General features: G+C 40.9%; 1 protein-coding gene across 4 annotated transcripts in view; it reads left to right on the top strand.

Moving 5' to 3' along the window:
* The first annotated feature begins 270 nt into the window (after positions 1-270).
* The window catches only part of BCL11B (BCL11 transcription factor B), a 98565-nt gene continuing 83941 nt past the window's right edge, over positions 271-14894 (top strand). For all 4 annotated transcript variants that reach the window (XM_073349611.1, XM_073349609.1, XM_073349610.1 and 1 more), the window contains exon 1: positions 271-1116. In XM_073349611.1, the coding sequence (XP_073205712.1) occupies positions 1059-1116 (58 nt within the window). In that variant the 5' untranslated portion in view covers positions 271-1058. The remainder of the gene's footprint in view (positions 1117-14894) is intronic.

The raw sequence follows: 14894 nt of genomic DNA, 5'->3' as shown, positions 1-14894 counted from the left end.
TATTGATCATTATTATTTCGCCGGCACTCGGCGTGCCGGGGAAGGAGGCAAGGCACAAAGCCCGGAGCTGCTCCCAATCCGTGCATGTGCTTTAGTTTGTGTGTGTGTGTGTGTTTCTTGTTCTCTTGCAGGGTACAATGTTAAAAAGCCACCGCTAGTCGCCCCCAGTGCTCCTACTCTCTGGGTCTTTTTGTCTCTAGTGCAGATTAAACGTCACGTCCGCACTTGAACTTGAATTTTATCCCATTGTACAGAGGCAGCCCCAGCCATAGAGAGACAGAGCGCTCCCAGAGAACCAGGACTCCGCCATCTTCACATTGCAATATATAATAGTAATAGCCAGCACCAACCCAGCTGCACTGGGGGCTTTCTTCCTTCCAGTCCCAGTGCCAGGCGAGGGGGAGCAGTGCAAAGTGGTGCAGAGGCATTGGCAATCCAAAAGCACTTGGGCAAAGCAGAGCCACTTGAACTGGGAAAGAGGAGACACAGTTTTGGCTACCCCTTTAAAAAAACCCAGCAAGGGTCAATCTCTGAAAAAAATATTTTTGGGGGCATTTTTGTGTGTGTGGGCAATCCCCCTTCTGTACTTAAAAAAAAAATCCTGATTTTTTACCCTCCTGGTGGAAGAAGTGCACTTGCCAATTTGCCAAGCACTCTGGAGAGAGAGAGAGAGAGAGAGAGAGAGAGAGAGAGAGAGAAAGTGTCACTGTTGGTGCAAATCCTCCTAAGTTCAAGAAGAGATTTGGAAGTCCAAGTGGCAGAAGCAGTGGAGAAAAGACAGTGAGAGAGAGAGAGAGAGAGAGAGAGAGGAAAAAGAAAGAGTTTTTCCTGATGATGATCTTTTTTTAATTCAGGGGGATATCCCACCCAGTGCACCAGAACAACAAAAAAAAAGAGGGCTTTTCTTGTCTCCATTTTATTTTTTAAAAAGAAGAAGAAATCAATAAAGAAGAAGACGAAAGAGTGAACGAAAAAAAGAGGAGGAAGATCCACTCCCCCACACATCCCCCCCAACCCAGTACAGCTCTCCGGGCGATGCCAGTGTAAATGCCAGGGCAATGTCCCGTCGCAAGCAGGGAAACCCGCAGCACTTGTCACAAAGAGAGATTATCACACGTAAGTTTGAACTTGAAACAAGAACGATCAGAAATCAAGGCTCAAAAGGGGGGAAAAGTCCAGGAAAAGCCAAGTCTAGTAAGTCACTTTAGAGCCAGAAAGAGAAGGGGGGGGGGAGAGGAGAGGAGAAGGGAATTAAAGGGGGGAGGGTGTGTGTGGATGGGAGGAGGGGGGAACTCGAGAAAACCAAAGTTTGCCGTGAATTTGCAGGCTGTGGCGGTGCGGGAGGGAGGCGGCAGGCGGCGTGGGGCAGAGAAGGGGCCGGGGAAGGAGCTGGCGGTGGGGTCTCGGTGTTTTGGTTTGCAAAGCGCGCGTGCTGGCTGCAGCGGGAAGAGCCGGGGAAAGTTGGCGAGCACACGCGGCGGTGTGACAGCCGGCCGGGGGAAATGCGGGCAAGGGGAGCCGGAGGGGGGAGGGGGGGAAAGGCGGGCAGTGAAGGAGAGCGGCGGGAGGACGGAGTGTGGGGGGGGACGACCCCACGGAGCTTGCCGCCGGGGAGCCCCTCTTGGCCGGCGCGCCCCGGGAGGCGAAGCCGGGACCGTCCCCGGCACGATGCGGGAAGATCGCCGGCTGGGGGGCTGGCGACCGGGGCAGCCCTTGGGATGGGGGCTGGGGGAGGCGAAGGCGGAGGGGAGAGCAGCGGCCGCCCGAAACGCTTGTCAGGCTCCAGGTAGCTGGGAAGGCGGCTGTCCTCCCCATGCCCCGTACGGAAGGAGCTGCCCAGGTGCCAAGGCACGGGAGGGGGCTCCTGCCCCTCCGCGAGGAAACCGGCCACCGACCCAGGCATGGCAGCGAGCGGGCCGGCGAGAGCCAGGACCCAATTTGCAAGGGGGTGAGGGTGGGGAGAAGTACCCCACGAGGATTCAGCTGCAGCAAATAACAATAATAATAATAATAATAATTAATAGTCACAATCACAATGAAGCAGGAGCTTTAGGTCCACGCTGGGAACCCCCCCCCCGCCCCCGCCACACAAAAGCCCGGGCAGGCGTGAGAGCTGCACTTTGCAAAAGCTCCCATTGTAAAAGAAAGAGAAGATAATAAGGTGTAACAATCTCTACGAAGATCCGGGGGACAGCGCAGTTTGTGTGTAGCTGTGTGTGCGCGCGTGCTACAGAAGCGGCTGCAATTGCACCTTCTCTGGGCACGTTCTCTTCCCCTCCCACCCCCGTTTTTAGCGTTTATTTCCCTAATTCTCCATGCACAGTTTTAGTGCAGTAAAAATCAAGCCTCTTCTAGGTGCAGTGAAGATTGCAGGCAGGCTTTTCCCTTGCATGGCTCTCCGAAATCCCACCGTCTGAGGTGGGGGAAAAAATGTAGCCAAATAACAAGCAAACAGCAACAACAAAATAAGTCCCGAACTTGCTTTTAAAGGAGTGTTGCGCATGGAGCAAGCCAAGGGCTGAGTCTCTAACGCTGCAAATCCGAATATTTATGTTATATTTTAAAAAATTTAAATAAATAAATAAATAAATAAATAAATATATACGAGAGTCTCCCCTCCCCTGAAAACCAAGAATAGAAGCCATCTGCCAGGAGCATTTGGTGGTTGCGATCTCTCCTTTGTTACAGCTGATACATTTTTGTTTGTAAGAATTTATTGGAACTTTTTTTATTAGATATTTTGGGTGGCGTTTGCCTTCTGAAATTTCAATTTCTTATTTTTTTTAGCTCATCTGGTTACTTCTTTTTTTTAACCCCCATTTCCCCCCTCCCCCCCCGCAACCAGCACCTGGTGCAACAAAATGAGGATGCATCTGATATTTGACTCTTTTTCGGGGCCGGGTGTTTTTAATTCATTGTTATTTTTCATTGTTATTTTGCAACCAGATTTGCATGCCCATAAAAAAGGTGACTCTCCTCCCCCCCCTTTTGTTATTTGCATTTAAAAACACCCAAACATCTGGTTTGGAAATTGCATTTTCTTTTTTTGTGGGGGGAGGGTGATTGTTGATTTTTAAAACCATCTGCATCACCTATTGCAATTTGTACTACTTATTTTCTGTCTCATTTGCAAGGAGATATTTGGTTTTGAAAGGGGCCGTGGACTGTGTGGATAATCTGGTTTGTTGCGTACGTTTGAATTTGCTTAAAAGGGCGAAACATATTTTTGGGGGGGAGGGAGGGGAGCCAGGTAGGTTCGCTCTTCAATTTCATCTTGTTTTCATATCGCCTTATTTGAAAGGATATAATGAGACAGGGAATCATTAATAGGGGTTCCAAGAAGCAGCGGGCACAATGGGTTTGGAGGGGAGCCTGCGAGGAATGGAAGGCAAAGCTGCATGCAGTTTCCCTCCCTCCCCTCTTGTATTTATCTATCTCTCCATCCTGAGGAAGCTGGCGGAGAAATCAGGATGCATATTGAATAGTGGCAGAAAAAAATAAAGGTATCAACTGGGGGGGCGGAGGGAAGCAGGAAATGCGGGCATTTTAGCACACATACACTGAGCCTAAGCTGCAGACTTTCAGAAGGGTGCTTTGCCAGACAGGAGTAGTCCTACCAGTTTTCAGGAAGCTTTAATTCATTATTAAAGAGCCAGTGTCTGTCCTGTGAAAAGGAGAGTTTGGAGAGTAGCTGGGGGGAGGGGGAAAGCCTAAGCTAATAACCAAAACAACAACCCGGAATGAATTTGATATTGTTGACTGAGATGCATATTTTTGATGTTTAGCTCTGCCTTTTTGGCATCCGTCAGGAGAAATGGTTTGCAGGGTGGATGGGAGTCCTGTGACAGGCCAAAAAAAAAAACCAAACAAAAAACCAAAAACGGAATTTCTTCCATTGAGGCAGCTTTTCTGACACTGTTCCACTGGTATTTATTGGGTTTCACCTTGGTGTTCAAAGAAACATTTAGATAGTGAATGCAGATAAGCAGGCTGCAATATATATAAAATATTTGTTTATTCCAAAATTGGAACAATTATTATTATTGATAATCTTCAAAATTGAGTGGCCTATTTGCCATTCTCTAGGTTCCTCAGACAATGTTGCAATAGATATACTTGCAATGCAAATAAGAGAAAAATTTAAAACAAAAACTGGACCTTTATCCAGTGATGGAGACAAAAAACTTGTACCCAAGCTAGTTAAATTTATAGACAAAGTGAAAAAAAGGTATTATACAGAAGAGATGATGATATGCTGTAGAACTGCTCCAGATCAAGAATGATTATTTTGGTTTAACTGCTTATTTTTCAGTTTAGCAATTTTTAAACTAGAGAAATGTGTTTTAAAACCTGAACTATATTTTGGAGTTGAAGGAAATGTGAAAGAGACTCTATGTGAAAAGCCTGCTTCTACCAGTTTTGCAGAATAAGGCAAAATAAGCAAAATTAATAAAACAGTAGAAAATATGGAGGAGAAAAGCACAGTAAAAGGGTAAAATTCCAGATAGAGAACTAGAGTTCCCCAATGAGATTTCTTCCATAACTGGTCAACAGGTTCCCTAAGAATATTAATAATTTACCCTATCAATTCGTATGTTGTCAAAGTAATTTAAGCAAAAGAAAAAACTAATAAAATTTCTAGTACATAAAAGTTTTGCAAAATGCTTCTAAGTGCAAAGAACTCCACTTAAGATGCATGTAGATTTGCTGCAATTAATGTGCTTTTTGCTGTCAAAGAAAACAATTTCACCTAGTGTCACACATTGAGAATGTAAGATATTACTAAAGAATTAGCTAGGAAATGATTTTTGGAGATGGCTGCGTTTTTCTTAATACCCACATAGCTGTGCATACAAAAGCATAATGTGTTTTTTAAAGACATGTTACATGACAGCTTTAAATAAGACAATACAAAAGATATGTTCTTTATCAGTCTCTGGGATGCGTTTTATTTAAATTTATTCATAATTTACTCATGAGATAAAAACAGTTCATTTTCATAGCCTTCCTGGCTTTAAAAAATACCATATTTTAAAAAGCCAAGATGTTGTGGCTGTGTATTATGAATCTGTATTGCTTCCTAGTTTTCGCTTGATTTGCTTAGTGATTTAAATAGCTGTACGATAGATTAGAAAGTGTTTCATGTTGTTTCGTTGGTAGACAAATACAGAGAATATTTTGTCAAGCTTATTTAAACATTTAGCAAACAAGTCTAAGATTTTCCTACGTGGCTGTGTTAATAATAATGGTTTGTTGAATCCTTGTCTAGGGCAAAATGTATCTTGCTATGTTGAACAAAAGGATGTCTTGTGACATATCTGACAATAATTATGATTTAGATGAGTGTGTGCTAGGTAAAATAGTGCAAATTATAGATATCAATGACTGACTTCCATTGACACCTATTCTGTTGTTTTTATCAGAACTGTTTGCTTTTAGCGTAATCTTTTTGTTTAAAAATGCTTTGCAAAAGGCATTTATTTCCCTTTCACATTTCCTATCTAGATTGCTTTGCGCTGTGGATTGTTTGTTGTTATAAAATACTTTCCAAAATAAACTTTGCTGGCTTTTAGTTGAATTGCAAGTCTCAGTTGTGCCCTCTGGGTTTAAGTGACATGTGTTGACAACTAGGGGGAGCTCATAGCCTGTATCATAGTAGATTATGGTTTGAATCATCCAGTACTCTAGTACTGGTGGGTGGGATACAATAGCTTGGGAAATAATAGCTGTATCTGAGGCAGTTTATGTTGCTGCAAAATATTTTAAGTGTAAAGTTGAAGTATTGATTTTTATGCAAAGATCTATATGGTATTCGATGAGTGGGATTGCAAGTTAGATAAATCTATTTTTAAACAAATCATGACTGATTAACGGATTCCTGCAGTTAGAAGTCTTTAATTAAAACAAGTTTTTAACAGTGCTTTTTATCATCAACATATAATCTTTAAATTCTCAGTTTGTTTTTGTCAGATAGTGACCAGGCTGATGATAGCCATAGGTATGGATTCATTGTAAAAAGACCTGTGCATCTATTTATCTGCTTCCAGCGTATGTATAAGCATACAGCGAATATTAGATAGAGAAGAAGACTGTGTACATTAAAAATGCACATGCACGTTCATACAATTGTGTGTGCTTACATGTCATAAAGCTTGAAATCCCACTTGATTGTATCAAATTTTGGGGATAGCTTGTATTGCTTTTGATCCTTGAGTCCTTTTAACATACAGGCTGCAGTTCCTGTAAATAAAAATACGTCTTTCCCTAAAGAAATAAACACAAGTCATATACAACGTTTAAAACTTTCCGGGGAATGAGCGATAGGCTAATATACAGGGCTTCTACCATTCACTGTTTTAGTTTGCCTGTGCATTGTTGATAGACTTCAGTGGGAAACTTTCTTGCCCAAACATATAATTTAATGGCATACGCATAGAAAGCTTTGATCATTGGATGTTAGGATATAAAGTTTACCTCACCAAGTCCGAGAAATTCATCAAGTTATAGTTTTGTTAACATAGCAATGACTTATTCTTATTTTCGGGCACAATATGTGGGTGGAGGTTATCCCGTGACAGGAAAGAGTGTTTTATTCTAACCTGAAAGAGAAATAAATTAGGTCAGACAAAAGATCAGGGCTGTCATCAACTGTAGAAAAAGCCTTCACTCTTGAGTACAGAGGGCCAGCAATTTATCTGATGATTTCTCTACTTCATTTAATGTTTGAATTGAGCTAGTTGGATGACAGCAGCCAGCTCATTTGACAGACCTGGAAGATGAAGAGCACAGTGGCTCAAACACTGATGATGCTACCATTCTCCAGCTCTGGGAAAACCTTTTCTGCAGAAACCTCAAACTTTGCTGTTTGTGGCTTTGCTTCAATTCCACGACTGTAAATTTTTACTAAGAGACATAATACGTCCCCCCTCCCCCCCTTCCCCCACATACATAATAGTTGGGTAGAAACCCTCTGAGATTGAAAGACGTTTTAAAAAGTCTCGCTGAAGAGACTTACTACAACCAAAATGGCTCTCGACTTCCGCTGAGCAGTTTCTCCTTTTGGTGGTTGTTCTGCAACGCAGCAGTCCTCTTTGGTTCTCCGGGCCCAACACATTGAGTTAGAATTGTCTGTAGCATTTGGTCTTTCAAGGTTAAGAGTCGGGTAGCCTCAGAGAAGGCTAGAGGAAAAGTAAGCTGCCTTTTGGGGCTGAATCATGCTGCACAGTAAAGTTACGGGTGCCATAAAAGCGCCTTGCGAAGTGTGTGCCGCTGTTCTATGCGGATAGATTTATATATATCTTTGTTATGAGGGGGGAAAAAGACATCAATAACTGTGTGAAGCATTGATAAATGTATGATTCATTCAGCTGCTGCTACCACATTACCTTCCTCTTTCATGTTTATTTACTTTCATAAAATGTGTCTATGCAGGCTGCACACTGCGCACTGTTCCTTTGCACCCTCAAAGGCAGTTGTGTATTCAGAGTAAGTTACAGCTTCTAAACATCAGTTAAATTTGCTCGCTGCTTTCCTCCCCAAAAAGCTGTTGCCTAGCCTATACCGTATCCCCTTGATAGAGCTCTAAGCAGCAGCAGCTTTCCCCAAGGAATATATAAAAAATGCCTAAAGCAGGCTATTCGAAAACAAATTAAAGCAGAGGGACGCACTTCACGCATCGCAGGCACGCGCCAATGGAGGGGGTTAGAAGAATACCATCATTTTACGGGCAAAAGTGACACCAGATCGGGGATTTGATTAATGGTATGGCATTCACAGGGACTGAGTTCTGTATTTTTGACATATGCAAGTCTTTTGTGTAGTTGCCTCAATGGAAGAAATTCAATTTTTTTTAGTCTGAAGCAGCTGATAATTTGTGTGTGTGCTGTTATGTGCCCAGGGTACTTTCCAGAGACTCAGTACTAGACAGCACATTATTAAAAGGGAATCCAAAGTTAAGGGGGAGAATAAAAAATCACTAGTTTACCTAACTTTTTTATGACCCCTTCCACTAAGCCACTGGCATAAGCCATAAATTCATTGAATGTTGTAATGAATATGCTTCAATGAAAGTCAAAAAAATGGCTCGAGAAAGTTGTATACGAGTAACAGTGATTTATGCCTCATTCAGAACACAACCCCTTTGGAGACTGAAATTTTAAAAGACAATATAGCTGTTTGTTTAAATCCACACGGGAAACAAAATACCTAATTTCGACCATGCTTTTTAAATATTTTGTTAAGTGTCTGTAATTCAGGGATTCTTTTCCAATACAGTTAAAAGATTGTACCTCAGTACAGTTTTTTTTTCTTTTCTTTTGTGTATCCAGTTTCTTTTTTGTATGTGTGTTTAGTTTTAAATAAAACAAATCTATTCACTTGGGAACAAAGAATGCTTTTACATCACATCATCACAATCCCTGTTTTATCTGTAAAGATTTACAGCTTTTGTGGTCTGTAAAAGAACCGATGCATTTTAGGCTCTCAGTAGCAGTGAATATTTTTTTTTCAAGAGCATCTAGTTTATTTAGGAAAGCATACATCACCCCTTTCTGTAACATTATGTGTGTGTAGCTTCTGATTAAATTACATCTGAGAAATGCCCAAGATTCAAGTACGCATTTGGATATGCCTGGCTTTTGTTTTGTTTGGTATTTTCATTGTTATTACTATTTCATTTCCATTTGCATTTTTCTTATAATGCAATCCTTATTACATTTTCTGCAGTGGCAGAGAGGTTTGTTCTGTCTCAGGTGTGGACTGAGGGTTAAGCTGCGCTCTGAGAGGTTCAGGATACTTCTGAAATAGGTGTTTGATGTACTGTGTTGCAGAAGAGCCCTGAAACTCACAGCTGTGTGTTCTGTTTGCTAATGCATTAGATCTAAATGGGTTATTCCCTTCTCCCCTCCCCGCATACTAGTCCCTGTGCTGTCTAGTGATCAAAAATCATTAACATCTGAAGGCTGTGCAGTGGGCTATGTGAAGCAGGGATCTCTGTCCAGTACCTAGTGGACAGGTGTTCATATCATAGCAAAAAACGCCCCTCTCTACCACAGTTGGAACTAATTGGCATGCTTGTGTGACTGTCTTAGCAGACTGAATGGGCCAAAGAGACTAAACTGTCCTCTACACCCAGAGATTGTCCCTTCAGGTCAAGGTTGAGGAATATTGGCTGGGCAGCTTGGGGAAGCTCATACAGCTGCTGCCTTTGCTGTTCTGTGGATAAGTGGAGAATTTGAATCTCTTGGGCTGTCATCATGGACTTTTCACAGGCATGAGGTTCACTTAAAAGTAATACAAAAATATGAGTCTCTCTGTCAGTAGAGCTTTATTCCCCGTTGCTGTTGTTTTTCTCTTTACTAATCCATCCTCAGCTTTCTTTTTATGAAGAATTGATCTTTAATCGTGTGGATCAGAAAAATTAAATATTGATGGCAGCTAAAACCAGCCAGTGCTGCTGAGGGTGATGTTAGTGCAATTTAGACATCATACAATATCTAAACACTGCAATTCACAGCTGCGAAGATGAAAATAATCTGTATGCAGGTTATTGCTAGACTTTGGATGGTGAGGAGATGAAGACTTTGCTTTCCAAAGTATTAGTTGTAAGCAGGTAAAATCATGACACTGGGTGCTTCCGATAACCTAGCCAGTGTGTGTTGTCTGCTCTATTTCTATAAGTGCAATGATATTACAATAAGAGTGACATGCAGGTGTTGTCAGTGGGACATCATTCTAAAGTCTAGTTTGTGGGTAACACCTTAAGGCAGTGGTTTTCAACCTTTTTTCATTTGCGGACCTCTAAAAAATTTTGAATGGAGGTGCAGATCCCTTTGGAAATCTTAGGCATAGTCTGTGGACCCCCAGGGGTCCGTGGTCCACAGGTGGTAAACCACTGTTTTATGGTTATGACTACCTTTCTCGGATCTGTTTGACATAGTTTGCGGACCCCAGGTTGAAATCCACTTCTTTGAGGGCCCAGTCTTTCCTTTGTGCCTTTTTACCAGGATGAGGGTAAAACATTAAAAGTAGGGATTTGGTTTCAAAGCACTGTAGAGTTGCCTGGGTTTCAGTGCAATGACTGTCACATGGATCATGCAGCTGGTAACTCCACGTACATGGGGCATAGGCAGGAGGGAGTGTTTGCCATACCCTTGAAGGTAGAATTTCCCTGTAGATGGGGTGCAGCTGGCAAGTCGCAGTCAGATCTGGTTAATCTGTGCTCTGCTCATCTGGGACTGTGGAAGATTTACATGGTAACCGATCTTACAGTACCCATGGCAATTGGGGTACCTGCTAGCGCCTCTATAGTGAAGGCTGTGGCGTGTTTCCATCAACCTCTGCTTTTATGGGTTTGCAACTGAGCTGTAGAAACGATTCATGGGGAAGAAATTTGACATGCAGGACCTTGTTCCGTGATCAGTTTTTTCTCTCCCACTTCTTTAAACAAAATAAAATATATTAACATATCTTATGTTTTATGCTGTATGATAAGGGAGGGAAAATAAGAAGAAGGGCAGTTTATTGCTTTTGGGTTCTTTTGTATTTTTAGTACTTAAGTACAACTAAAATATAGAAAGAAATGTAACATTCCCTATTATAGGCCTCATCCAAAGCCCAGTGGGAAGTCTTTCCATTGAGTTCCAGAGCCTTTGGATCAGGCCCTGGGTGTAGTAGCTGAAGCTCTCTTGGTATTATGAATGAGCTTGAAGCATCTGAAAGTCAGAAACCATTGCAAGTGTAGTAATTTTAATATTGTGTGTTGCATAATATACACATGTGTATAAATGCTGTAATGGTGCCACCGTGCTAAAAAGTGTCGTGTCAGTGGTATTGTGATAGAGCCGTTGCAGTCTTGGATGAAAAAACACTTTATTTTTAATGCAGATTGGTGCGATAGATAGTAACAGTGCTTAGAGATTCCGCTAGGAGTCTGACAAATACAGTGCTGTGAATGAACATTGTTTAAGCACATGAAACCATTGAATGACACCAGTTTCGGAGGGTTCCCACTTTGGACACCATCTCTGCTCCATGGATCACAATATTCCCCGTGAGCGATTACTGACGGGTTGCTTGGAGAATGCATCGGGGTGTGGTGAGAGGCTGGGCACACCTTAACCCACCTGGCTGGAAGCAATTAGTTTTCACTTTGCCCTTTTCCATGTGAGGGCAGCAGGCGTTTTTTAGTTCCTTTCTCTTTTTTGTGGTTCAGCTTTTCCTCCTTTTTAACATTCTATTTTAAATAAATAAAAATTAGGGGGAAAAGAACAAACAAAAAATGAATGGTGAAACCCAGCAGCCCAGCAACAGAAATGAAACCACAGAAAGCGAAGTTCAAATAATGCGAAGGAGCGTCTCATTTTAAACCCACAAGCAGAGTCAGAGTTTTCATTCAGAGTCTGGCCTAAACTGCCCAGTTGAAACTGCAGGGATCTTAAATGGTGGAGGACTTTATTTGTGGTGTTGTCCAAGCTTGGCACATAAGTTAAGGCTGGATGTGTAGCCTTTTCTGTCCTTACCTTTGTGAGTTTACATCTGTCCTGTAATGCTATTTGAATATAGGGTTTTAGTGGCTTATCTTTGTTGAGAGGAAGCTTTTTTTGTTCTTTTCTGAGTAAAAAATTAATATGCAAATTGATTGGGATAAAACGCATTTGAAGATATAGTCAGTGTTTTGCCTGACATTATTTTGTGACCATTTCCAGGCCCCGTAGAAAGCTGTGTGTGTGTGTCTTACATCGCTTTGGATTGATAGCTACGATACCGATCTTGTTCCGGACGATTTGTTAAACTAAAATCAGAAATACAGTTGAGTGAGAATCTTTGAATACTTTGGAACCCAATTACTACTGATCACGAGGGTTTAGTGCACCCAGAAAATGAAAAGTTGATTTTCTGTAACGTGAAGACTGCCAAAATATGAAAGAATACCAGATGTTATTTTAAAAAATACCAGTGCAGAATCCTTGGAAAAAGAGATAGAGTATAAATGAACAGACATATGTGGACGTAACTAATATTCAGATTTATTGTTGAATTGAAAAGAAGGAATTTTGAAAAATTTTAGCAGCTAACAACTAAAAGATACTTCGTCTTTTCCACCCAAGCATAGTCAGAACCCTTATCAAATGAAGAAGATTTGCTATATTTTCTGAAACAGCAGGGGAAAAAAATCCTATACATCAAAAAGATAATAAAGTTGAGATCCATATGTGTTTTTATTTATCAGTTACATATACCAGAGTTAAACCTTTGTAATTTGAGAGGCATATTTAATCTGAAAGCTGAACAGGGATGTTATATGAACCTGGTAACAGGCATTTCCCCCCCTCCCTACCACTTTTCCTTAATTCAATTCAGCTCTCATTTTTATTTTGTCTTTTGCAGGTCTTTGTCCCATCTCCCTTTAGTGTGTCTGTGTTTTAATATTTTGACACTCTGCTCCCATTTATAAGAATTCTAGCCAGAAATGGTACACATATTTCTTAAAGATCTTTTTCACAGTCCTTTTCGTTTGGCTCTAAAATTATATATATGCAATTGGTAATTAAAGGTGCAATCTTTCTTCAATATAAACAGTATTGCTCAATGTTAGATCATTAATGGGAACAGAAGCACTAAATAATTATCTTTTGCATTCTGACATGCTGTTCACAGAAATTCACTCTCTCCCCAGCAATCTTTGTTCAGCACAGGGTTATGATTACATATTCACTATGGCATAGCATCTTTTCAGAAAATAAATTGGTAAATTAATTATGTAGCATTGTCTTCAAACTCCTTTTAAACTTAGATTAAGGGGGGGAAGTAATTAATGGTTTTCAGAATGTGTATTATGCCTAGAGTTTAGTTACCTTGTAGATTTATTTTGTTATAAGTTAGTAAATTCAGAGCCCTACAATATATATCTTCTGTCAATAGGATGTGACTTGCTCAGACATTTTTGTTTCATAGGATGCTAGTCCTGCTCTTACTACTGTAGATATACGAAGCACAGTATTTGTTCTCATTTTGCATACTCTAAGCCAGTGGCTCTCAACCTTTCCTGTCTACTGTACCCCTTTCAGGAGTCTGATTTGTCTGGTGTACCCCAAGTTACACCTCATGAGAAAAACTACTTGCTTACAAAATCAGTCATAAAAATACAAAAGTGTCTCAGCGCACTATTACTGAAAAATGGCTTACTTTCTCATTTTTACCATAATCGTAAAGTAAATCAATTGGAATATAAATATTGTGCTAACATTTCAGTGTATGGTATATAGAGCAGTATAAACAAGTCATTGTCTGTATGAAATCTTAGTTTGTACCGACTTCGCTAGTACTTTTTACGTAGCCTGTTGTAAAACTAGGGAAATATCTAGATGAGTTGACGTCCCCCACCCTGGCTGAGAACCACTGCTCTGAGCTGGTTGTTGCAACCTGATGCAACTTGCGATACAGCTGGTGGAGGTACTAATCAGCAGTTTATCTTGTAAGGTGGAGGCAGGGGAGAAGCCTCCTCTAAACTTTTTCTGTGGCTCAGAATGTTCAATAACTTCCTAGTTATAAAGCATGTTTCCCCTGTTCCTTCATCCCTTTTTGTATACTTTTTCTGCAGCTTGCTATATATCTGGGCAAAACTCCCGTTGACTTCAAGGGAGGAGGATCCAATTCTATATTATGACATGCTGTTTGCCCACTGCTTTGAGAGATTTGCACGCCTTCCCTTCTCCAGGAAACTGAAAAACAAAGCACTGATGCTAATGTAGAACTTTTTCCTTACTATTCCCTACTCCAGGTTCAATGATGTTGTCTCTCTACTTGCTGATTTACATACTGCTAGTTCCCTGTGTACTGTTTGGGCCAAATCCTATACTCCTTTCTTAGGTAAAACTCCCTCAGGTAAAAGTCAGTGGAGATTTTTGCCTGAGTAAAGACTAAGGTTTGTGGGATTTGTCAGTTCGGCTGTAGAACAAACAAAACAAAACATTTTGCTCTAGAAGTGGTTTGTGAACTACAATTATTTTAGATGTATTAATTAGCTTAGAATACTTAGTGATTGATTATGAAACTAATAGAAATTACATGTTCCTTTGAAACTGACTTGGGTGATCCGATAAAGAAATATTTTCTGAGGCTGAAAGTTTTAAAGTAATTATTTGAACCCACACACTTTAATTCTCTATCAACTTAATAAGAAAACGTTCTGTAACCTGTAGAACCATACTGAAATTTGGTAGTAGAATAATGATCAGAAGATTTAAAGTCCAGCTAATATTCCTACATGGAAATAAGTGAGTTTCTCTCTCTCTCTCTTTCTCTCTCTCTCTCTCTTTGCAAATGCTTTTGAAAAGTCCCTGACTTGTCACCACAGGCCATATCACCTTACTCACATGAGTAGGTTAATGTAACTAGTGTTATTTGGCTGCCACTTAGCCTTGCTGCTGTCTATGTGTTTGGATAAGTGCTATTTGTGTGTGCCATAGGGAGCCCAACCGTGAATTCCTCAAAGCACCCAAACACCCATGGTAGTCAAGTGAGAGTTTTGAGTGTATAAGGATTGCTGGACTGGGCCTGTGCTGGATGGCAGGGAGATGCAGTAGGAATGAGAAGATGGGACAAAAAAGTAACCCTTTCAGAACGAAACTTGAGCATTGCAAAATGGCTCTTTGCTGATATTATTGCGATGCTGGCAGCAGTTAGAAGGAGCTGTCAGTAAAGCTACGTCAGGTCAGCCTATCATTTTGTTTCACAGACAGTCTTGGTTGCAAAATATATTGAAATCATTTTGGGGAGGGGAGGAAGATATGGAAAAGAAAAGAAAGATGCAACCAGGCTGTTTTGGCTGACCTCATGGTGCATCATTCAGATTCTATGAACATTCAAACCAATCTCTCTCTCCTCCCCACCCC

The sequence above is a fragment of the Lepidochelys kempii genome, chromosome 6, assembly GCF_965140285.1.
Source record: "Lepidochelys kempii isolate rLepKem1 chromosome 6, rLepKem1.hap1, whole genome shotgun sequence".
NCBI classification, from domain to species: Eukaryota; Metazoa; Chordata; order Testudines; family Cheloniidae; genus Lepidochelys; species Lepidochelys kempii.
This window is presented reverse-complemented; position numbering and strand designations above follow the sequence as displayed.